Source organism: Pseudophryne corroboree, chromosome 4 (genome assembly GCF_028390025.1).
Source record: "Pseudophryne corroboree isolate aPseCor3 chromosome 4, aPseCor3.hap2, whole genome shotgun sequence".
NCBI lineage: Eukaryota > Metazoa > Chordata > Amphibia > Anura > Myobatrachidae > Pseudophryne > Pseudophryne corroboree.
The window spans coordinates 110,499,613-110,524,696 of NC_086447.1; the positions used below are offsets into that span (position 1 = coordinate 110,499,613).

A 25,084-nucleotide genomic window follows, 5' to 3' on the forward strand; every position below is an offset into this window, starting at 1 on the left:
GAGAAGTAGAATCTGATTGGTTGCTGTGGGCATCATCCCATCTTAAACAGAACTCCCATCTTAGTAAATTTACCCCCATTGTCCTTTTGGATTACATACTATTTACCAGTGGGCGGGATGCCGGCTGTCAAGATCTTGACAGCCGGCATCCCACCCGCCAGAATTTCGGCAGTGGGGTGAGCAGTAAGAGTCCACTTGCAGGCTCGTCGGCATTGTCGGGATTCTGGCGTCGGTATCCTGACTACCGGCAAATTGATTGCATCCAGTCTTTTCGGCTAAACCAATGATATGGATTTTACAAATTTAAAACTGTATACAATTTCCAATGGTTAACACAAAGGACAGAGATATAAACTGTGCGTCTCTAAATATTTTTTTTATTATTATAATTGTTACTAAAAAACATACGAACTGATGTCCAGGAAATGATCATCACATAAAACAAAACCATTATTTTCCAGGCTTGATTTTCTTTAAAACAGGCATTTTATACACTAGAAAGACTTAATAAAAACAACATTTAGAAAAGTACATATTTTTTTTAAATGATTGGCCAAGACATAGATAAGGAATAGACGAGAACATAAAACATATTAAGAGTTCTGTAGTAATCGGAGTTTCAGTCTTTCAGACAGCGGCAATGGACTGTCTACAGACACTATAGACTCATCCGCACCGCTCTCCTCTCCCGGAGATTTGGCAGGGACTATCCTTCCAGTCTTGCATTCAGGACTGAAAAATACATGGTGTACACTGGAACCATCATCAACGCCTGCTGAAGAACGAGCTGCTGGTATGTCAGGAGATCCAGATTTCACTGGAATCTCTGTTTTTGAGCCTTTGCTCCCCTTCTGGGCACCATATTTATCTCTGCCATCTTTCACACTTGTATCCTCGTCATCGCTAGATAATGTTACTTTGCGGCAGACGCTCTTCTTTTGCATGGCTTTTGGTGCGGCTGTGGGTGTCATATTGGTACCACCTGAGAGATTTCTCACTACGGGCGTGACTGTGCTTTTCTTCACAAAAGTGAATGTTTTCGTCCCAGGGCATTTAAGAACATTTGCGACAGCAACATCTTGCTTTTTAGATTTTGGGGAACTCTGCCCGTTTGATAGCTTGTTCTGTTTTTGGATATTTTCCTTAACACCGATATGGCTTATGGAGCTGGATTTGATAGTTTCCCTAAAACCATGGCTACTGCCCAGAGAGTTCAAGGGCAAGTGTTTCTTGTAGAGGTTTTGCGAGTTTGAGGCTGCAGTCTGGGCAGTATTCTTTATCAGTATTCTCTCTCTCAAGGGCAGCTTTTGTAGATGAACATTGCCAGGAGAGTCCAATACAAGAGAAGGACGCTGCTCAGTTCTTTCTTTCAAATTGTCTTTATTTGGTCCAGCAGTTTCTAGGCTGCAGTCAGTAAAGTTACAGGCTGGGTTTCCTGGCTTGTCAGTGGTCGGTTTCTCGCTGGAGCTCAAACGAGAGTCTACAGTGGGAGAATTGCTAAACGAGGTACCTTCCCAATCAATGCTACTGAGATGCAGCTCCGAAATCAGAGAGGAAATATTAGGGGAAGACACGGCGGGCTCATGCTTATCGCCCTGTGCTGGAGAAGAACATTGTCCAGGAAGCTTCTCTTTGTATTCTTCAGTGGAGACACGGGCATCCTTCACTGCTGCTACCAAGGTCTCTGAAGGTGGTGAAGGATCTGCAGGGAAGAGAAAGTCAGGCAAGTGACTAGTGATTTCTATGCTTGTGGTGGTGAAACGTTCTCTACGGGTATCAGAGAGTGGCGGTGATGAAGGCCTTTCCATCGCAGGAGTTAGGTTCATTTCAGCCAGAAGAGAAGAGACATCGTCCACAGTAGGAAGCACCTTGGGTTTAGGTTTGCTTTTCTTACCTAAAACGGCAACAAAATACCACTTAGAGACCTGACTTCATAAATAATCAAAGGGTTACCTCTCATTAGAGACAATATTATTGCTCATTATTGTAAACCAAAATATATTGTTATTAAATGCAAATTCAGTCTAGACCAGGCCTGGCCAACCTGTGACTCTCCAGCTGTACTACACATTTCTCTAATAACAAAACTGTGGCAGGGCATGCTGGGACTTTTAGTTCTGCAACAGCTGGAGAGCCACAGGTTGGCCAGGCATGGTGTAGAATATCTGCCATCTCTGCTCAGCAACTATTTCACAGTATAATTGACCAGCATCCAAACAGAAGGATAAAATAGATTACAACAAATTAACTTCAGTTCATTAGCTACACTATGAAATTTGCAGGACAAATATGATAAAATTAGATTTTAAACCTTCCGGTAAATCTTTTTCTCCTAGTCCGTAGAGGATGCTGGGGACTCCGTAAGGACCATGGGGTATAGACGGGCTCCGCAGGAGACATGGGCACTATAAAGAACTTTAGAATGGGTGTGCACTGGCTCCTCCCTCTATGCCCCTCCTCCAGGCCTCAGTTAGAGAAACTGTGCCCAGAGGAGATGGACAATACGAGGAAAGGATTTTGTTAATCCAAGGGCAAGATTCATGCCAGCCCACACCATCCACACCGTATAACCTAGAATATACGCAACCAGTTAACAGTATGAACAAAACAGTATCAGCTAAAGACTGATCTCAACTGTAACATAACCCTTATGTAAGCAACAACTATATACAAGCCTTGCAGATTTTGTCCGCACTGGGACGGGCGCCCAGCATCCTCTACGGAATAGGAGAAAAAGATTTACCGGTAGGTTTATAATCTTATTTTCTCTAACGTCCTAGAGGATGCTGGGGACTCCGAAAGGACCATGGGGTTTATACCAAAGCTCCAGACCGGGCGGGAGAGTGCGGACGACTCTGCAGCACCGACTGAGCAAACGCAAAGTCCTCATCAGCAAGGGTATCAAACTTATAGAACTTTGCAAAAGTGTTTGAACCCGACCAGGTAGCTGCTCGGCAAAGCTGTAAAGCTGAGACGCCTCGGGCAGCCGCCCAAGAAGAGCCCACCTTCCTAGTGGAATGGGCCTTTACCGAATTTGGTAACGGCAATCCTGCCGTAGAATGAGCCTGCTGAATCGTGTTACAGATCCAGCTAACAATAGTCTGCTTCGAAGCAGGAGCACCCAGCTTGTTGGGTGCATGCAGGATAAACAGCGAGTCAGTCTTCCTGACTCCAGCCATTCTGGAAACAACTTTGTTGGCTGTATACAGGACAAACAGTGATTCTGTTTTCCTAACCCGATCCGTCCTGGCTACATAGATTTTTAAGGCCCTGACTACATCCAGGGACTTGGAATCCTCCAAGTCACCCGTAGCCACAGGCACCACAATAGGTTGGTTCATATGAAATAAAGAAATCACCTTAGGCAAAAATTGAGGACGAGTCCTCAACTCTGCTCTATCCAAATGGAAAATCAAATAGGGGCTCTTGTGAGACAAGGCCACCAATTCGCACACCCGCCTTGCAGACGCCAAGGCCAACAACATGACCACCTTCCATGTGAGAAATTTTAATTCAACCGTTTGAAGAGGTTCAAACCAGTGAGACTTCAGGAACCATAACACCACGTTAAGGTCCCATGGTGCCACTGGGGGCACAAAAGGAGGCTGGATGTGCAGCACTCCCTTTACAAAAGTCTGGACTTCTGGGAGAGAAGCCAATTCCTTCTGAAAGAAAATAGACAGGGCCGAAATCTGTACCTTAATGGAGCCTAATTTTAGGCCCATATCCACTCCTGTCTGTAGAAAGTGGAGAAAACGGCCCAGATGGAAATCTTCCGTAGGAGCATTCTTGGCTTCACACCAAGATACATACTTCCTCCAGATACGGTGATAATGTTTCGCCGTCACCTCCTTCCTAGCCTTTATCAGAGTAGGGATGACTTCCTCCGGAATACCTTTCCCAGCTAGGATTCGGTGTTCAACCGCCATGCCGTCAAACGTAACCGCGGTAAGTCTTGGAACACGCAGGGCCCCTGTTGCAACAGGTCCTCACTGAGAGGAAGAGGCCACGGATCTTCTGTGAGCATCTCCTGAAGATCTGAATACCATTCCCTTCGAGGCCAATCTGGAACAGAGGATTGTTTTCACTCTTTTTTGTCTTATGATTCTCAATATTTTTGAGATGAGAGGAAGAGGGGGGAACACATAGACCGACTGAAACACCCAAGGTGTCACCAGGGCGTCCACCGCTACTGCCTGAGGGTCCCTTGACCTGGCACAATACCTCCGAAGCTTCTTGTTGAGGCGTGACGCCATCATGTCTATGTGAGGAATTCCCCAAAGACTTGTTATCTCTGTAAAAACGTCTTGATGAAGTCCCCACTCTCCTGGATGGAGATCGTGTCTGCTGAGAAAGTCTGCTTCCCAGTTGTCCACTCCCGGAATGAAGACCGCTGACAGAGCGCTTACGTGATTTTCCGCCCAGCGAAGAATCCTGGTGGCTTCCGCCATTGCCACTCTGCTCCTTGTCCCGCCTCGGCGGTTTACATGAGCCACGGCTGTGACGTTGTCTGATTGAATCAGAACCGGTAGGTCGCGAAGAAGATTCTCCGCTTGTCGTAGGCCGTTGAATATGGCCCTCAATTCTAGTACGTTGATGTGTAGACAAGCCTCCTCGCTTGACCACAGCCCCTGAAAATGTCTTCCTTGTGTGACTGCTCCCCATCCTCGGAGGCTCGCGTCCGTGGTCACCTGAACGCCGAACCTGCGACCCTCCAGAAGGTGAGCACTTTGCAGCCACCACAGGAGAGACACCCTGGCTCGGGGGGACAGGCTTATCTTCTGATGTATTAGTAGATGGGACCCTGACCACTTGTCCAGGAGGTCCCACTGAAACGTCCTTGCATGAAACCTGCCGAAGGGAATGGCCTCGTAGGCTGCCACCATTTTCCCTAGAACTCGAGTGCATTGATGAACAGACACTCTTTTTGGTTTTAGCAAGTCTCTGACCATGGGGGTCATTCCGAGTTGTTCGCTCATTAGTTTTTTTAGCTACGGAGCGATTAGTCGCAAACTGCGCATGCGCAATGTTCGCAGTGCACCTGCACCAAGTAAATTAGCACAAAAGTTTGGTATTTTACTCACGGCCTAACAAAGATTTTTCTTCGTTCTGGTGATCGGAGTGTGATTGACAGGAAGTGGGTGTTTCTGGGCGGAAACTTGCCGTTTTATGGGAGTGTGCGAAAAAACGTTGGCGTTTCTGGGAAAAACGCGGGAGTGTCTGGGCGAACGCTGGGTGTGTTTGTGACGTCAAACCAGGAACGAAACTGACTGAACTGATCGCAGTGTAGGAGTAAGCCTCGAGCTACTCAGAAACTGCTAAGAAATTTCTATTCGCAATTCTGCTAATCTTTCGTTCGCAATTCTGCTATGCTAAGATACACTCCCAGAGGGCGGCGGCTTAGCGTGTGCAATGCTGCTAAAAGCAGCTAGCGAGCGAACAACTCGGAATGAGGTCCAATGTTCTGGAGGTCCTGGGCTTTTTCCATCAGGAGAAAAAGCCTCTTCTGTTCCGTGTCCAGAATCATGCCTAGGAATGATAGTCGAGTCGTTGGAATCAATTGTGACTTTGGCAGATTGAGAATCCAACCGTGTTGTTGTTGCACTCTCAGGGAGAGCGACACGCTCTTCTGCAATTGATCTCTCGATCTTGCTTTTATCAGGAGATCGTCCAAGTATGGGATAATTGTGACTCCCTGCCTGCGCAAGAGCACCATCATCTCCGCCATGACCTTGGTGAAAATCCTCGGGGCCGTGGAAAGCCCAAACGGCAACGTCTGAAACTGGTAATGACAGTCCCGTACAGCGAATCTCAGGTACGCCTGATGAGGAGGATATATGGGGACATGAAGGTATGCATCCTTTATGTCGAGTGACACCATAAAATCCCTCCCTTCCAGACTGGAGATCACAGCCCGGAGCGATTCCATCTTGAATTTGAACTTTTTCAAGTACAGGTTTAGGGATTTTAGATTTAAAATGGGTCTGACCGAACCATCCGGCTTCGGGACCACGAACATGGTCGAATAGAACCCTTTCCCCTGTTGGACTAGGGGAACCTTGACAATCACTTGCTGTTGACACAGCTTTTGAATTGCAGCTAACACTACTTCCCTCTCTGGGGAAGAAGCTGGCAAGGCCGACTTGAAAATTCGTCGAGGGGGCACCTCTTCGAATTCCAGTTTGTAGCCTTGGGATACAATATCCATCGCCCAAGGATACACGTCTGACAGAACCCAGACCTGGCTGAAGAGTCGAAGACGTGCCCCCACCGGTGCGGACTCCCTCAGCGGAGCCCCAGCGTCATGCGGTGGATTTAGCAGAAGCCGGGGAGGACTTCTGCTTCTGAGAACTAGCCGGAGCAGGTGCTCTCTTTCCTCTACCCTTACCTCTGGCAAGGAAAGATGAGCCCCAACCTCTTCTGGACTTATGCGACCGAAAGGACTGCATCTGATATTGTGGAGTTTTCTTTTGCTGTGGGGGAACAAAAGGCAAAAAGGTAGATTTACCCGCTGTAGCTGTGGCAACCAGGTCCGCGAGACCTTCCCCAAATAAAACTTCACTTGTATGGCAAAACCTCCATATGCTTCTTTGAGTCGGCATCACCCGTCCATTGGTGGGTCCACAGGGCTCGCCTAGCAGAAATCGCCATGGCGTTGGCTCTCGAACCTAGCAGACCAACGTCTCTCTGAGCGTCTCTCATATATAAGACTGCGTCTTTAATGTGACCTAAGGTCAATAAAATGGTATCCCTATCCAGGGTATCAATGTCAGCTGACAATGTATCCGTCCAAGCCGCTACAGCGCTACAAACCCAAGCCGACGCTATTGCCGGTCTGAGCAAGGCACCCGTATGTGTATAAATTGATTTTAAGGTAGTTTCCTGTCTGCGATCAGCAGGATCCTTGAGGGCTGCCGTGTCTGGAGACGGTAGCGCCACCTTTTTGGACAAGCGCGTTAACGCCTTGTCCACCCTGGGTGAGGATTCCCACCGTAACCTGTCCTGCGCAGGGAAAGGATACGCCATAAGAATTCTCTTGGGAATCTGCAGTTTCTTGTCTGGAGTTACCCAAGCCTTTTCAAATAACGCGTTCAGCTCATGAGATGGGGGAAAGGTTACCTCAGGTTTCTTTTCCTTAAACATGTGTACCCTCTTGTCAGGGACAGAGGGGTCATCTGTGATATGTAAAACATCCTTTATTGCAATAATCATGTAATGAATACTTTTGGCCACCCTTGGGTGTAACCTCGCATCATCGTAGTCGACACTGGAGTCAGAATCTGTGTCGGTATCAGTGTCTGCTATTTGGTATAGGGGACGTTTTTGAGACCCAGAAGGGCCCGGTGACCCAGTCGAAGCCGTGGATTGACTCCCTGCTTTTTCCCTTGACTCTGCTTTGTCCAATCTCTTATGTAATAAGGTCACATTTGCATTTAAAACATTCCACATGTCCATCCAATCATGAGTCGCTGTTGCCGACGGAGACACCACAATAATCTGCTCCACCTCCTCCTTAGCTGAGCCTTCCGCATCAGACATGCCGACACACTCGTACCGACACCCTCACACACTCAGGGATATATCTATATGGAGACAGTTCCCCAATAAGGCCCTTTGGAGAGACAGAGAGAGAGTATGCCAGCACACACCCAGCGCCAACTGAAACTGGAAAATAAACTCCCAGATAATAGCGCTTTTATATTAATCACTGTGTTAATACACTCACTGCGCCTTACAAGTGCCCCCCCTCTCTTTTCAGCCCTGTGTCACCGTGTTCAGCAGGGAGAGACCGGGGAGCCAGCTTCTCTGCAGATCTCTGTGGAGAAAATGGCGCTGGTTAGTGCTGAGGGACCAAGCTCCACCCCCTCCAGCGGCGGGCTTCGGTCCCGCTCAAAGTATCACAAAACAGGGCGGGGGATTTATAGAATTACTGCCTCCGCAGTGTCTAACCTTATAATGCCAGAATTAGAGGTTTTTATTGCTGCCCAGGGTGCCCCCCCTGCGCCCTGCACCCATCAGTGCCCGCTAGTGTGTGTAGTGTGTGGGAGCAATGGCTTACCTCAGTTAAGATCTGAAGTCTTCTGCCCCCTTGAAGTTTTCTTTTCTTCTTATACTTACCCGGCTTCTATCTTCCGGCTCTGTGAGGAGGACGGCGGCGCGGCTCTGGGACGAACAGCGAGGGGAGACCTGCGTTCCGACTCCCTCTGGAGCTAATGGTGTCCAGTAGCCTAAGAAGCAGAGCCTATCACTTAAGTAGGTCTGCTTCTCTCCCCTCAGTCCCCCGATGCAGGGAGCCTGTTGCCAGCAGTGCTCCCTGAAAATAAAAAACCTAACAAAATTCTTTATCAGAGAAACTCAGGAGAGCTCCCCTGTAATGCACCTATCTCCTCTGGGCACAGGATCTAACTGAGGTCTGGAGGAGGGGCATAGAGGGAGGAGCCAGTGCACACCCATTTTAAAGTTCTTTATAGTGCCCATGTCTTCTGCGGAGCCCGTCTATACCCCATGGTCCTTACGGAGTCCCCAGCATCCTCTAGGACGCAAGAGAAATATATACACACACACACACACACACACACAGTATATATATATATATATATATATATATATATATATATATATAAAGCATGAGGAATGAAGTACTATACATTCAGTGTAAGAGTCTTTAGTCTGCCGGGTTACCAATACTTTACTGTAAATAGCACACACAGCTCAGCAATTTGTGCAGCATGCGAGCGGCTCCGGACGGCAAGATCACCAATATATTACTGCAAATAGGCCATCACAGCTCAGCAATTCCTGCTAACTGTGGTTATATTTCATCATCTCCTAATAAACGCACAGCAAAGGGAAAACACCGGCACATTCCGAAAGCGTCTGACACTGCACTAAACTAGATGTTCAGAAAATATAGAGGACATTACAAAGTGAATTATTAATCCGGATTGTGTTAAAATATTCCCTAAATATATTACTGTCAGGTCGCCTTCAGGTGTAAGTGTAGAAGTGTAAGCAGGGGTGGGGGTTACGGGTACTGGAATAATTAAGGATCTATGCTTTGTAACCTCATTATTTGATGTAATTTAGTGTAGGTGGCCACTTTATCACACTAGGTAGGATTCCCCTTTGCCCGCGAACAGCCTGAACAGTTCATAGCATGGATTCAACAATATGCTGGAACCATTTCTTAAAACAGATCTATACAACATGTGACCCTCCAGCTGCTGTGTAACTACACATCTCAGCAAGCCCTGTCACAGTATTAGCATGCTCTATTAGAAAAACTGTGGCAGCGCATGCTGGGATGTGTAGTTCCTAAGCCAGGGCCCAAGAGAGATTTCCCGGGGCCTGGTAATGGAAGGGGCGTGGCCTAATCATGGAGGTGTGGCCATGCCCAATTTAAATTAAATAAGTATAGAAATGACTTTTTATGCCGACATAAGGGGGGTGCCGTGTGTCCCTCAGCCAGCGTCAGATCCAGGGAGGAGGAGGGCCTTTTATTCTCCTGCCTGAACTCAAATATTATTATTAAATTAATAAGAATTACACTGCAAGCTTTATAGATCAGGATTCCCATGTCCACTTTAAAAAAAATAATTCTAGAAATGAAGGTAGTAGAAGCCAATATTTTAAGCATTTTCCACTATATCTTACTGAAAAGGTTCCAAGGACAACCCAGCTAAAGAAAAGAAAATATGTCAACTGTTTATATGGAAGAGAAAAATGAAAGTATGTGAGAAGTAAAGACTTGGACAGATAGTACAAACTAACATACAAATAGATGGAATACAGCCCACGGGACCTCATACTGATAACTCAGAGGTAAGAGCCCCGTCAGTGATAATCATGGAGCCACACTCTAAACTATTCTAGGGCTCAGTAAGTTCCAGGTACCGCAGCCTCAGTAACTACACCGTCACTGTTTATGGCTGGCTTTGGGGCTACTTTATATAGCACTCAGGAGAAGAACATCTCCCACGTATAGAGTGCAGCGTGTCCTTATAGCGGATAGATCAGGCTTTTCATACTGACACACTGGGGACCATATAAAGAATTTCAATTACTAATGTTTAACAGTGAATCTTATACTACACTTACTTTTCTGTTTCAGCAGCTCAGCTTCCAGCTTGTCCTTCTGGTACAGTTCTACAATGCGAGGATAAGACACCGCAAAGAGGGATTCTTCCTCTATAGTCAATAGTGGATCCTCGGGGGGGTGATCATCAGGGAACACATAGCCATCTGGCATAGGGAGAGAGTACAAGAAACAAAGACTATGGGGGAGAGTTATCAAAGCTTGGAGATAAACTACAAAGCAATCAGCGTCTGTCGTTTTACAGGCTGTGTTTTATAACTGACAAGAGCTGTTTGGTTAGGACTTTATCTTTACCAAAGCTTTGATATATCTCCCACTAAAGGAAGTGGACAGTAGCTTCAAATAGCAGAATAATTCTATCTGTCCGCTTTGTATACCTCAGACACATAGATGAAGGTTCGTCTTTACCCTATATCTTTTTCCTTTGCTATTTGTACAAGGTAAATATAAATTATAAAAAATAATAATGATAGGTAAGTGTTAAAAAATATTGATAGTAACATAGTAACATTGTTTCTGAGGTTGAAAAAAGACAATTTGTCCATTGAGTTCAACCCGTTAATGGTCTACTACACTGTAATATTTTTAAGACTAATTTTAACCGGTGAATGTTTAGCCGTTATGTCAAATACTCCATTTTTTTTATTTTGTTACTATAGCGCATGATTTACCCAACATAACCCTATATATCCTTATCCATTAGGAATTTATCTAGCCCATTCTTAAAAGTAATGACCGAGTCCGCCATTACTACTCGCTCAGGCAGGGAATTCCAAATACGAATTGTCATTACTGTGAAGAACCTTTCTGTCTCTGTGTGCAAAATCTCCTCTCCTCTAACCTAAGCGGGTGTCCATGTGTCCTTTGTGACGATCTTACCAAAAACAAATCCCCCGCTAGCTCTGTGTATATTTGTATATGTTAATCATGTCCCCTCTTAATCTCCTTTTTTCCCCAGTGTAAACATGCCTAGCCTAGCAGGCCTTTCCTCTTATTCTAGCATCTCCATCCCCTTAATCAACTTGATCGCCCGTCTTTGAACCTGTCTAGTTCCAGGATATTCTTTATGTAGTATGAGTTGGCTGGTTGGAACGATAGTTGGGCAGTGTGTGGGTGCAACCGATAATCAGCTGTTTGCTCCCACACGCTGAAAAATGGCAAAAAACGGTCTGCCCAACTAGTTGGGAAAATCAAACAGGTTTGATTTCCGCCAACTAATCGTTCTAGTGTAGGGGGAAACTTCCCTCCAACTAAACGACAAGTAGGTGGACACTGACCAGCAGTGTCCACCTACTCCTTAACCATCCCCATCTGTCTTTTCGAGGCACAGAAGAGGATGAACGCTGCTGCTGACTGCAATCACCCCTGTAATCCACCCGTATCAGTGTCCACAAGCCCGCACCCCCCACCCCCTCTTCCTGATCACCTCCCGTAGCATCATTTTTTCATCAGTGTCCCCTGGCCGCATGATCATCAATCCAGAAAAATCACCATCACTTCACCCCCTCCTGAATAGGACCCGCAGCATCATCAGTGCACCCTGGCTGCAATCACTCCCTACCACCTCCAGCACCATTTAGAAAAAGCACCATCACTGCCCGCACCCTACCAGCCATCGCCCGCCATCCTCTCTTCCAGCGATCACCCTCCAGAAATTCACTGTAACTTCATGGTCCCCCGTCCACACCCCATCAGCGATCGCCTGCCCCCCTCCCGTGTTCACCACCCAGAGGGGCACCCCTTTACTTCATGTCCCCTAACCGCACCCCACAAGCAATCGCCCGGCACCCTCCATGATAACTATATCTCCCACCTGCGATCACCCACACAATGTACCACCCTGCCATTCCACCCCCACCCCCCCTCACCATGATAAGTATTATTGCAGCCTGCGATCACCTGGCACTCCCCACCCGTGATAACTATACCCCCCTGTGATCACCCGGCATATTGCGCCCCCCTCCTCCTGCCATAATAAGTATTATCACAGCCCACGATCACCTGGCACTCCCCACCCGTGATAGCTATACCACCCCGTGATCACCAGACACAATGCGACCACTTCCCTGTGAGCACAAACCTGAGGTGTACCCCTTCACTGCAGTGTACCCTGCCAGCATCCCTCAAATGCCCTCTGGACCATACCCCCACTGCGAACACCGGGAACAGAGGGAGAGACAGTTGGCACTATGCACTTCCCCCATGGACCGCCCTTTAAAAGGGGCTCACATCATAATTAACTTCTTGGTTTTATACTTGGTTATATATATATATATATATATATATATATATATATATATATATATATTCATTAAGATCTGGAAAGGCGGCACTCCAAATAACTTTCAAATAAGACAGTAAGTCAGCGTTGTTTTGTCAACGTTTCAGAAGTCGTTTACATCAGTTCTTTCGTCAGGACTCTGATGAAAGACCTGAAGTAAATGACTTGAAACGTTGACAAAACAATGCTTATTATTTTAATTGAAAGTCACTTGGCGTGCCGCCTTTACGTATCTTTACACTATATTTACCATTATCCGGATGGATCATGGCTTGAGGATGGTGGAGCCGAACAGGTTCAGGCTGCAGTAAGAGGACGTCGGGCATTCCCCGTGGAAGCTGCAAGTGCCAGTGGGGAGCACCTGTGAGGGTCTTTGCTGGAATGGGAAGCCGGGCGTCGGAGGAGAGAGACATGAGCCGGGTATGTCAGAAGGGAGCATGTGAGGAAGCCTACAAGGGCTTTTTCACTGCACTCCATCCTCCTGCAGCAAGGAGATTTGGTGCCAGTTTGGGACACAAAGATCGCTGCAAGCTCCGTCCACAGGGCATATCTCGGACCCAACAAAGCTCCAATAACAAAAGAGCCGGGCACCGTCTCCCCTGCCGGCACCCACACCTCTACCCACCCTGTAGAATAGTGACACAACCGGCCAGCATCCCTCCCTCCCTCCCATCTATTTATCTCTCTCATATATATATATATATATATATATATATATATATATAAATAAATGTACAATATGTCTGGCACTCACGCTTAGAAGCATACAACGGGTCCGGTGCACAACCTCTCTCGACGAGTATATGGATCCCACACGTTGGAGGCACTCGGCGAAATAAACTGACAACACCACAGCCGGTAAAGTCAACGTTTCAGGGACTTCTCCCTTTTATCAAGACACAACCAGCACTATCACAAATAGAAATATATATACATAACAGTATCTTACCAAACACCAATCAATGAGCCGCATCCGCTTTCCCACCCGCACCGGCGCCGAACTCCACAGCTGTCTCACATCGCGCCGAGAGCAGCGTCCGTGCAGGGTGGGTCCTCCTGCTGAGTACGGGTTGCCTAGCAACAATCACCCTCACGTCCTCCAGCCAACCACCGCAGCCCAAAGCCGCTGACATCACAGGCGCATCACTTCCCCCGTGGGAGCGGCCTGACCAGCGGCAGCTGACTGGCTCTCTCGCCCGAGGGGTTGCCTAGCAACCACTCCAAGCAGGAACTGGCCACGAATGCCAAATAACACCACATGTGTAAGTGAACACAAAATAAAACACATATATTACACCCATGCCTACGGAAGACCTAGAGGTATTCTGATCGTCCTCCATAATTACATAGTGGAGAGCGGCCAGACAAATAGAAATATCACGGCTGATACATATCGGCATGTGAATAGGAAGAAACAAATTATTTAGAGCTAATAATACTGTAGCAGCTAGGAATAACATACTAACATTAATAAGATATTCTAAGGTAATAGCATGTCTAAACTATATGGGATCCCCACATAAAGTATATCTAAGATAACAAATCTGACTCCGACTCAGCCCATACCAGCTATATAATATGATGATTACAAGAAGCAACTAAAGCTCAATGCTTCATTGAGGCCATGGGGATGCACAGTCTGCAATTTGTGTATCCACCATGCCTCTTTCTGTAGCAGGTTTTTTTCCCTGTTACCCCCTCTGATGTTATCCGGGATATGATCGATCATTTTGTAACGAATGGTCGCAAGGGAATGGTGGCAATTCTTAAAATGTCTTGCCACCGGCTGATCACTTCCTTTCCCCTCCAGTGCGGCCCTAATGCTGGATCTATGTAAAGCAATTCTCTCCTTAAACTGCCTCACACTTTTGCCCACATATAGCAAGCCGCACGGACACTTAATGTAATACACAATGAATTTGCTGATGCATGTAAGGGCATACTTAATCTTAAATGCTTTCCCTGATCTGGGGTGCAGAAACGTATCACCTGTTTCCAGGCAACTACAGGTAGTACATCCTGTACATCTGTAGTTCCCCGGTTGGCGTGTAAGGAAATGAGACGGCTTTTCTGGACCATGCTTAGAGATATCATTATGAACTACAAAGTCCTTCACGTTACGTCCTCGCCTGTATGAAGCCATCAGAGAGGTATTTTTCAATGAGGGCAATTCTTTATCCCTAGAGATCACAGGCCAGATCCTCTTGGCCCTACTATATAGATATTTGCTGGCGGTAGTATAGTCCTGAGTCCACACCATCCGTGACTGGTCATCAGACCGTGTTTTGGTCCTGAGTGCATCAGATCGTGAGATGGCTAATGCTTTTTGCTGAGCTTTTTGTAGTGAATCTGTAGTATAACCTCTGGCTTTGAATTTTTCAGTCATGCAGGAGATCTGTATTTGGGCATCCTCCTCGTTGCTGCAGATTCGTCTTATTCGCAAAAATTGGGAAAACGGAAGGCTCCACTTCATGGATTCTGGATGAAAGCTGTTTGCTCTTAAGACCGTATTTCGGTCAGTGGGTTTGTAATACATGCTTGTATTAATACTGAAATCAGCACCTATTGAAACTGCTACATACAGATAGTGGATTTTATCAAAACTGCATTCAAACGTAAACTTAATGTCAGAGTCCTTTGCATTAATAGATGTCATCATCCCTTTGAACTCTGCTTCCGTTCCTGTCCAGACGATGAAGATGTCGTCTATGTAGCGACGAAATAGAAGGATGTTCTCAGCGTATTCCTGGTTGTTAAAGAACAGCTGTTTCTCCACTATACTCATGAATGCATTGGCGAAACTGGGTGCCACGCACGATCCCATGGCACACCCAGTTCGTTGATGGTAGATCTTATTATCAAACAGAAAGTAATTTCTTTCAAGAGTAAGACCAAGCAGAGTAATGAAAAAGCCAATTTCAGGACCACAATATTCTGGTTGGTTCCTCAGGAATGTTTCCATTGCCTGTAGACCCCTATCATGGGGAATACTGGTATACAGATTAATTACATCGACTGTACACAGCAAATGGCGAGTCGGTAACGGTGAAATGGACTGTAGTATTTGAATGAAGGCAGTGGTGTCCTTCAGACACAGTGGTAATTTTTGAATCAACGGCTGTAAATAAAAGTCCAGAAATTTAGAGAGATTGTAATATAGGGAGTCCCTTGCCGCAATAATAGGGCGTCCCGGCGGGTTGACCACATCCTTATGGAGTTTGGGAATGGTGTAAAACACCGGAAGTATGGGCCATTGTTCACTCAGTGCCTCCCTAATTTTATCTGTGATGAATCCGTCATCCACTGCCTTCTGTAAGATCTTATTCAATTCAATTTGGTACTGTACCGTCGGGTCCTTATCGAGTAATTCATAAGTCACTGGATTATCCAGTTGTCTGTAAGCTTCTGTTTTATAGGCGGTGAGGTCTTGCACCACTATGCCTCCACCTTTGTCCGCCGGCCGTATGGTGATGTCTCTGTAGCTTCCTAATTGTTTCAAAGCTGCAAACTCCATCTTCGAGAGGTTGTGCACACCTGTGTGTTGTATAGGGGTACTTTCTTCAATGTAAGTCTCCATACACGTGGTGAAAGATTTAATGCTTTTATTTGATGACAGAGGGTTAAAGTTAGACTTCTTGTATATAGGTGTGGGTTCAGCTATCCTTGTATCGGTGGCAAAGTGTTCTCTGAGTTTGACCCGGCGATTAAGCTTGAAGAGATCAACCTTATTGGTAAAGACATCAGGCCCACACGTAGGGACAAAGGAGAGTCCTTTGTTTAATACCTGGATTTCTGTAGTGCTCAATACCCTTGATGACAGGTTGAACACCATGTTTTCTTGGATACGGCTTTTGCTGGCTTCCCTTTTGTTTTGGCCCCCCCTGCGTGTCCGGGCTCTTTTTTCTGCTCGTTTTTTGAGCAAGTTTTATTCCAGCAGGCTGTTTTTGGGAGGCGGAAGTAGATGCACATTCTGTATCACTCGAAGATAGTGCCGTGCTTGATTGATCTGTTTCCAGTGCAAAATTCTTAGATTTTCTTTGAAATCTCGGTTTCCTGTATTGGGCTGATGCTTTATTGTATACCCAGCTGTATACCTGGTTCTGGTCGTAATCTCTATTTACAGTGATACGTTTGGACTTTTTGAAATTAATAAGATCTGTCCGGTATTTATCAATTTGTACTGATAATTTTTCTAACCAATCTGGCGGTGCTTCTGCCTTGATTTTGCTTAAGTGAATACTTTCAAAAGTGGAGATTTTTTCTTTTGTGATCTCCAACTCTCTTCTAGATTCAGCCACTACCAATAAAATCAAATCAAAGGAACACCGATTTAATACGGCTGCCCACTTTCTACAAAAATCTGGGTTATGACGGCCTATGGTCGGTATGTTTCTGATTCTGAAACCTCTTGGGATCCTCTTATCCCTAAAATAATCAGATAAGGTAACCCCATGCAGTAGAAAATCCACTTCTCTCTTTTTCAATTTGGTCAATGTTGCAATCAAATGTTCTATTGAATCCACATCGCTGCCTGTTATTAAATCATGTGAGAACAATATCGCTTCAGCCTCTGTATCCGTGTGTGTGAGGGTTTCCCCTTCAGGTAATGTAGGAACACAAAATCCTGGTACCTCAGTCGACATAGACATCTTAATCAAACGTGAATAACAAAAAACAGTGTAATCTTCCCATTCACTGTGTCTGTCCAAATTCAAACTTAGATAAGTTTAGCTGGTGCCATGACTAGCAGAAACACCGTAGTGAAACTCTGTAGATAAATGTACAATATGTCTGGCACTCACAGGCGCATCACTTCCCCCGTGGGAGCGGCCTGACCAGCGGCAGCTGACTGGCTCTCTCGCCCGAGGGGTTGCCTAGCAACCACTCCAAGCAGGAACTGGCCACGAATGCCAAATAACACCACATGTGTAAGTGAACACAAAATAAAACACATATATTACACCCATGCCTATTACACCCTGCACGGACGCTGCTCTCGGCGCGATGTGAGACAGCTGTGGAGTTCGGCGCCGGTGCGGGTGGGAAAGCGGATGCGGCTCATTGATTGGTGTTTGGTAAGATACTGTTATGTATATATATTTCTATTTGTGATAGTGCTGGTTGTGTCTTGATAAAAGGGAGAAGTCCCTGAAACGTTGACTTTACCGGCTGTGGTGTTGTCAGTTTATTTCGCCGAGTGCCTCCAACGTGTGGGATCTATATATATATATATATATATATATATATATATATATATATATATATGTATATGAGGACGGGGCTAGTCCCCGAAACATGTCGGAACAATAAACTGAGCTTTTCTACACCTGCACCAGTCTGCGTGAGTGCCACCCTCATTCTTCACCATATTCATTGAGGAGCAATACCTCTGGGAGGGCACCGCAGAATCTTTTACACCTTCATAAGAAGAGTGCCGGGATTATCTGCAAGTGTATATATATATATATATATATATATATATATACATACATACACACACACACGGGCGCTCTTCACACCGTCGCAAGGGGCTACGCCCTCTTAACCCTTGTATGCCTTTCTGGGATTCAATATTTGTATTATATGGAGTATTACCTGCATTCCTTTGTTAGCGGTTAAATATTGCACAATGAAAGGGCGTGCGATGGTGAAGGAGACGCAGCCCCTTGCGACGGCGTGAACAGCACCTGAAGGGCAAGATGTACAGAATGTAGCGGGTGCGGGGGGGGGGGGGCGGGGGGGACGACTGCGGATGAGGGAGGGTGTCTATAGATGCTGCTGGTGGAGGGGGGGTGGATGCGGGGAGGGGGCCCAGATGGGGAAGGGTCGGGAGGTGCTGCGGGTGGGGGAGGGGCAGAGGAGTGGGGGCTGCAGACAGGGGAGGGGTCTAGAGGCACTGCAGGTGGGGGAGGGGCAGGGGTGCCACGGGTGGGGGAGGGGCAGGTGCGGGGTTGTTGCGGATGGGTGAAGGGTTCCGGGGATGCTGTGGGATGGGAAGGGGCGGGGGTGCCGGGGGTGGGGTAGGGGGTCCGGAGGCGCCGCAGGTGGGGGAGGGGCAGGTGCGGCAGATGGGGAAGGGGGTCCGAAGGCGCTGCAGGTGGTGGAGGGGCGGGTGCAGGGGTGCCGTGGGTGGATGAGGGGGACCGCGGATGGAGGAGGGTGTCTGCAGATGCTGCGAGTGGAGGGGGGGGCAGGTGTGGGGGGAGACATATATGGGGGGTGGATGGTGGAGGGGGTCTGGTGGTGCTGTGGGTGGTGGAGGGGCGGGGGAGTGGGAGCCGCGGGTGGTGTAGGGGGTCTGGAGGCACAGCGTGTGGGGGAGGGGTGGGGTGCCACATGTGGTGGAGGGGACGGTGCGGAGGTGTGGTGCATTGGGGAGGGGTCTGGGGGCGCTGCAGGTACTGTACCTGTCAAAAAGGTAGTTGAAGGGTATGCAGTAACAGGGCCAGGGCAGGGGTCACAGGGTCAGGACAGGGGCGACGGGGCCAGGACAGAAATAATAAGAATTTACTTACCGATAATTCTATTTCTCGTAGTCCATGCTGGGAACTCCGTAAGGACCATGGGGAATAGCGGCTCCGCAGGAGACTGGGCACAAAAGTAAAGCTTTAGGACTACCTGGTGTGCACTGGCTCCTCCCCCTATGACCCTCCTCCAAGCCTCAGTTAGGATACTGTGCCCGGACGAGCGTACACAATATGGAAGGATTTATGAATCCCGGGTAAGACTCATACCAGCCACACCAATCACACCGTACAACCTGTGATCTGAACCCAGTTAACAGCATGATAACAGAGGAGCCTCTGGATAGATGGCTCACAACAACAATTACCCGATTTAGTTAATAATAACTATGTACAAGTATTGCAGACAATCCGCACTTGGGATGGGCGCCCAGCATCCACTACGGACTATGAGAAATAGAATTATCGGTAAGTAAATTCTTATTTTCTCTGACGTCCTAGTGGATGCTGGGAACTCCGTAAGGACCATGGGGATTATAACAAAGCTCCCAAACGGGCGGGAGAGTGCGGATGACTCTGCAGCACCGAATGAGAGAACTCCAGGTCCTCCTAGGCCAGGGTATCAAATTTGTAGAATTTAGCAAACGTGTTTGCCCCTGACCAAATAGCTGCTCGGCAAAGTTGTAAAGCCGAGACCCCTCGGGCAGCCGCCCAAGATGAGCCCACCTTCCTTGTGGAATGGGCTTTTACAGATTTTGGCTGTGGCAGGCCTGCCACAGAATGTGCAAGCTGAATTGTATTACAAATCCAACGAGCAATAGTCTGCTTAGAAGCAGGAGCACCCAGCTTGTTGGGTGCATACAGGATAAACAGCGAGTCAGATTTTCTGACTCCAGCCGTCCTGGAAACATATTTTCAGGGCCCTGACTATGTCCAACAACTTGGAGTCCTCCAAGTCACTAGTAGCCGCAGGTACCACAATAGGTTGGTCCAGATGAAACGCTGAAACCACCTTAGGGAGAAAATGAGGACGAGTCCTCAATTCCGCTCTGTCTGAACGGAAGATCAGATAAGGGCTTTTACAGGATAAAGCCGCCAATTCTGACACGCGCCTGGCCTAGGCCAGGGCCAACAGCATGACCACTTTCCATGTGAGATATTTTAACTCCACAGATTCAAGTGGTTCAAACCATTGTGACTTTAGGAACCCCAAAACTACATTGAGATCCCAAGGTGCCACTGGAGGCACAAAAGGAGGCTCTATATGCAGTACCCCTTTTACAAACGTCTGAACTTCAGGAACTGAAGCTAGTTCTTTCTGGAAGAAAATTGACAGGGCCGAAATTTGAACCTTAATGGACCCCAATTTTAGGCCCATAGACACTCCTGTTTACAGGAAATGCAGGAATCGACCTATTGAAATTCCTCCATCGGGGCCTTACTGGCCTCGCACCACGCAACATATTTTCGCCTAATGCGGTGATAATGCTTTACGGTTACATCCTTCCTGGCTTTGATCAGGGTAGGGATGACTTCATCCGGAATGCCTTTTTCCTTCAGGATCCGGCGTTCAACCGCCCTGCCGTCAAACGCAGCCGCGGTAAGTCTTGGAATAGATAGGGTCCTTGATGGAGCAGGTCCCTTCTTAGATGTAGAGGCCACGGGTCCTCCGTGAGCATCTCTTGAAGTTCCGGGTACCAAGTCCTTCTTGGCCAATCCGGAGCCACGAGTATAGTTCTTACTCCCCTCCGTCTTATAATTCTCAATACTTTTGGTAAGAGAGGAGGAGGAGGGAACCCATACACTGACTGGTACACCCACGGTGTTACCAGAGCGTCCACAGCTATTGCCTGAGGGTCCCTTGACCTGGCGCAATACCTGTCCAATTTTTTGTTTAGGCGGGACGCCATCATGTCCACCTTTGGTTTTTCCCAACGGTTTACAATCATGTGGAAGACTTCTGCTGAGGAAGTCTGTTTCCCAGTTGTCCACTCCCGGAATGAACACTGCTGACAATGCTATCACATGATTTTCCGCCCAGCGAAAAATCCTTGCAGCTTCTCTACGTGGGCGACTGCCGTGATGTTGTCCGACTGGATCAGCACCGGCTGACCTTGAAGCAGAGGTCTTGCTTGGCTTAGGGCATTGTAAATGGCCCTTAGCTCCAAGATATTTATGTGAAGTGATGTCTCCAGGCTCGACCACAAGCCCTGGAAATTTCTTCCCTGTGTGACTGCTCCCCAGCCTCGCAGGCTGGCATCCGTGGTCACCAGGACCCAGTCCTGAATGCCGAATCTGCGCCCTCTAGAAGATGAGCACTCTGCAACCACCACAGGAGAGACACCCTTGTCTTTGGTGACAGGGTTATCCGCTGATGCATCTGAAGATGCGATCCGGACCACTTTTCCAGCAGGTCCCACTGGAAAGTTCTTGCGTGGAATCTGCCGAATGGAATTTCTTCGTAGGAAGCCACCATTTTTCCCAGGACCCTTGTGCACTGCTGCACTGACACTTGGCCTGGTTTTAGGAGGTTTCTGACTAGTTCGGATAACTCCCTGGCTTTCTCCTCCTGGAGAAACACCTTTTTCTGGACTGTGTCCAGGATCATCCTTCGGAATAGAAGACGTGTCGTCGGTATCAGCTGCGATTTTGGAATATTAAGAATCCAACCGTGCTGCCGCAACACTACTTGAGATAGTGCTACCCCGACTACCAACCGTTCCCTGGATCTTGCCCTTATCCGGACATCGTCCAAGTAAGGGATAATTAAAACTCCCTTCCTTCGAAGGAGTATCATCATTTCGGCCATTACTTTGGTAAAGACCCGGGGTGCCGTGGACAAACCAAACGGCAGCGTCTGAAACGGATAGTGACAGTTCTGTACCACAAACCTGAGGTACCCTTGGTGAGAAGGGTAAATTGGGACATGGAGATAAGCATCCTTGATGTCCAGAGACACCATATAATCCCCTTCTTCCAGGTTTGCCATCACCGCTCTGAGTGACTCCATCTTGAATTTGAACCTTTGTATGTAAGTGTTCAAGGATTTCAGATTTAAATTAGGTCTCACCGAGCCGTCCGGCTTCGGTACCACAAACAGCGTGGAATAATACCCCTTTCCCTGTTGTAGGAGGGGTACCTTGATTATCACCTGCTGGGAATACAGCTTGTGAATGGCTTCCCATACCGCCTCCCTGTCGGAGGGAGACGTCAGTAAAGCAGACTTTAGGAAAACGGCGAAGGGGAGACGTCTCGAATTCCAATTTGTACCCCTGAGATACCACCTGAAGGATCCAGGGGTCCCCTGTGAGTGAGCCCACTGCACGCTGAAATTTTTGAGACGGGCCCCCACCGTGCCTGAGTCCGCTTGTAAAGCCCCAGCGTCATGCTGAGGACTTGGCAGAAAACGGGAGAGGGCTTCTGTTCCTGGGAACTGGCTGCTTGCTGCAGCCTTTTTCCTCTCCCTCTGCCACGGGGCAGAAATGAGGAGCCTTTTGCCCGCTTGCCCTTATGGGGCCCAAAGGACTGCGCCTGATAATACGGCGTCTTCTTATGTTGAGAGGCTACCTGGGGTAAAAATGTGGATTTTCTAGCCGTTGCCGTGGCCACCAGGTCTGTTAGACCTACCCCAAATAACTCCTCCCTTTTATAAGGCGATACTTCCATATGCCTTTTGGAATCAGCATCACCTGACCACTGTCTTGTCCATAACCCTCTTCTGGCAGAAATGGACAGCGCACTTACTCTTGATGCCAGTCGGCAAATATCCCTCTGTGCATCACGCATATATAGAAATGCATCTTTTAACTGCTCTATAGTCAGTAATATACTGTCCCTATCTAGGGTATCAATATTGTCAGTCAGGGAATCCGACCAAGCCACCCCAGCACTGCACATCCAGGCTGAGGCGATTGCTGGTCACAGTATCACACCCGTGTGAGTGTATATACATTTTAGGATATTTTACTGCTTTCTGTCAGCAGGTTCCTTTAGGGCGGCCGTATCCGGGGACGGTAGTGCCACCTGTTTAGACAAGCGTGAGCGCTTTATTCACCCTAGGGGGTGTTTCCCAACGTGCCCTATCCTCTGGCGGGAAGGGGTATGATGCTAATAACTTTTTAGGAATTAACAGTTTTTATCGGGGGAAACCCATGCATCATCACACACTTCATTTAATTCCTCAGATGCAGGAAAAACTACAGGCAGTTTTTTCTCACCCAACATAATACCCTTTTTAGTGGTACTGGTATTATCAGAAATGTGTAAAAACATTTTCCATAGCCTCAATCATGTAACGTGTGGCCCTACTGGAAGTCACATTCGTCTCTTAATCGTCGACACTGGAGTCAGTATCCGTGTCGGCGTCTGTATCTGCCATCTGCGGTAACGGGCGTTTTAGAGCCCCTGATGGCTTTTGAGACACCTGGACAGGCACAGGCTGGGTCGCCGGCTGTCTCATGTCATCAATCTTTTGTAAAGAGCTGACTCACATAATTCCTTCCATAAGCTCATCCACTCAGATGTCGACACCCTAGGGGGTGACATCTCTGTTACAGGCAATTGCTCCGCCTCCACCTCATTTTCCTCCTCATACATGTCGACACAACGTACCGACACAGCACACACACAGGGAATGCTCTGATAGAGGACAGGACCCCACTAGCCCTTTGGGGAGACAGAGGGAGAGTATGCCAGCACACACCAGAGCGCTATATATATATATATACAGGGATAACCTTATATAAGTGTTTTTCCCCTTATAGCTGCTGTATTGTTATACTGCGCCTAATTAGTGCCCCCCTCTCTTTTTTAACCACTTTCTGTAGTGTAGTAACTGTAGGGAAGAGCCAGGGAGCTTCCCTCCAACGGAGCTGTGAGAGAAAATGGCGCCAGTGTGCTGAGGAGATAGGCTCCGCCCCCTTCTCGGCGGCCTTTTCTCCCGTTTTTCTGTGGAATCTGGCAGGGGTTAAAATTCATCCATATAGCCCTGGGGGCTATATGTGATGTATTTTCGCCAGCCAAGGTGTTTTTATTGCTGCTCAGGGCGCCCCCCCCTAGCGCCCTGCACCCTCAGTGACCGAAGTGTGCTGAGGAGCAATGGCGCACAGCTGCAGTGCTGTGCGCTACCTTGGTGAAGACAGGATGTCTTCTGCCGCCGATTTTCCGGACCTCTTCTTGCTTCTGGCTCTGTAAGGGGGCCGGCGGCGCGGCTCTGGGACCGGACTCCGAGGCTGGGCCTGTGTTCGGTCCCTCTGGAGCTAATGGTGTCCAGTAGCCTAAGAAGCCCAATCCACTCTGCACGCAGGTGAGTTCGCTTCTTCTCCCCTTAGTCCCTCGATGCAGTGAGCCTGTTGCCAGCAGGTCTCACTGAAAATAAAAAACCTAAAACTAAACTTTCACTAAGAAGCTCAGGAGAGCCCCTAGTGTGCACCCTTCTCGGCCGGGCACAAAAATCTAACTGAGGCTTGGAGGAGGGTCATAGGGGGAGGAGCCAGTGCACACCAGGTAGTCCTAAAGCTTTACTTTTGTGCCCAGTCTCCTGCGGAGCCGCTATTCCCCATGGTCCTTACGGAGTTCCCAGCATCCACTAGGACATCAGAGAAAACAGGGCCAGGATAGGGGTGACAGGGCCAGGGTAGGGGCGGCAGGGCCAGGATAGGGTTGACAGGGCAAGCACAGGGGTGACAGGGCCAGGATAGGGGTGACAGGGCCAGGATAAGGGTGACAGGGCCAGGATAAGGGTGACAGGGCCAGGATAAGGGTGACAGGGCCAGGATAAGGGTGACAGGGCCAGGATAAGGGTGACAGGGCCAGGATAAGGGTGACAGGGCCAGGATAAGGGTGACAGGGCCAGGATAAGGGTGACAGGGCCAGGATAAGAGTGACAGGGCCAGGATAAGAGTGACAGGGTAAGGCCAGGGGTGACAGGGACATGACAGAACACAGGGCACGGGAGAGATTGGTATTTGGGACAAAACAGTGGTAACAGACAGATGTGTCTTACCGGAGTCACTGCTGCTGTTCCACTCCAACCTGTTGGGATCTGCTGCTGGTGGAGACTTGGCATGGAGTCCTGCTTCCTCTGCCCGCCCACATCCCTCCTCCCACTCCTCAGTCACACAGCGAGGACCTCGCGTGGCTGCTGGGCACTGTGGTAAGGGGAGACTGGGAGTGACTGATTAGTCCCCAGGAGATGCTGCAGTTGGAGGGAGGAGTGGGTCATAGCATGCATGCGGCGCAGAC

General features: G+C 48.0%; 1 protein-coding gene across 5 annotated transcripts in view; it reads right to left on the minus strand.

The window, feature by feature from the left end:
• Positions 1-360: 360 nt before the first annotated feature.
• Positions 361-25,084, minus strand: part of GEN1 (GEN1 Holliday junction 5' flap endonuclease) — a 146,983-nt gene continuing 122,259 nt past the window's right edge. For all 5 annotated transcript variants that reach the window (XM_063915353.1, XM_063915350.1, XM_063915354.1 and 2 more), the window contains 2 exons: positions 10,099-10,242; positions 361-1,894 (listed from right to left, as the gene is read on the minus strand). In XM_063915353.1, coding sequence (XP_063771423.1) covers positions 594-1,894; positions 10,099-10,242 — 1,445 coding nt within the window. In that variant the 3' untranslated portion in view covers positions 361-593. The remainder of the gene's footprint in view (positions 1,895-10,098; positions 10,243-25,084) is intronic.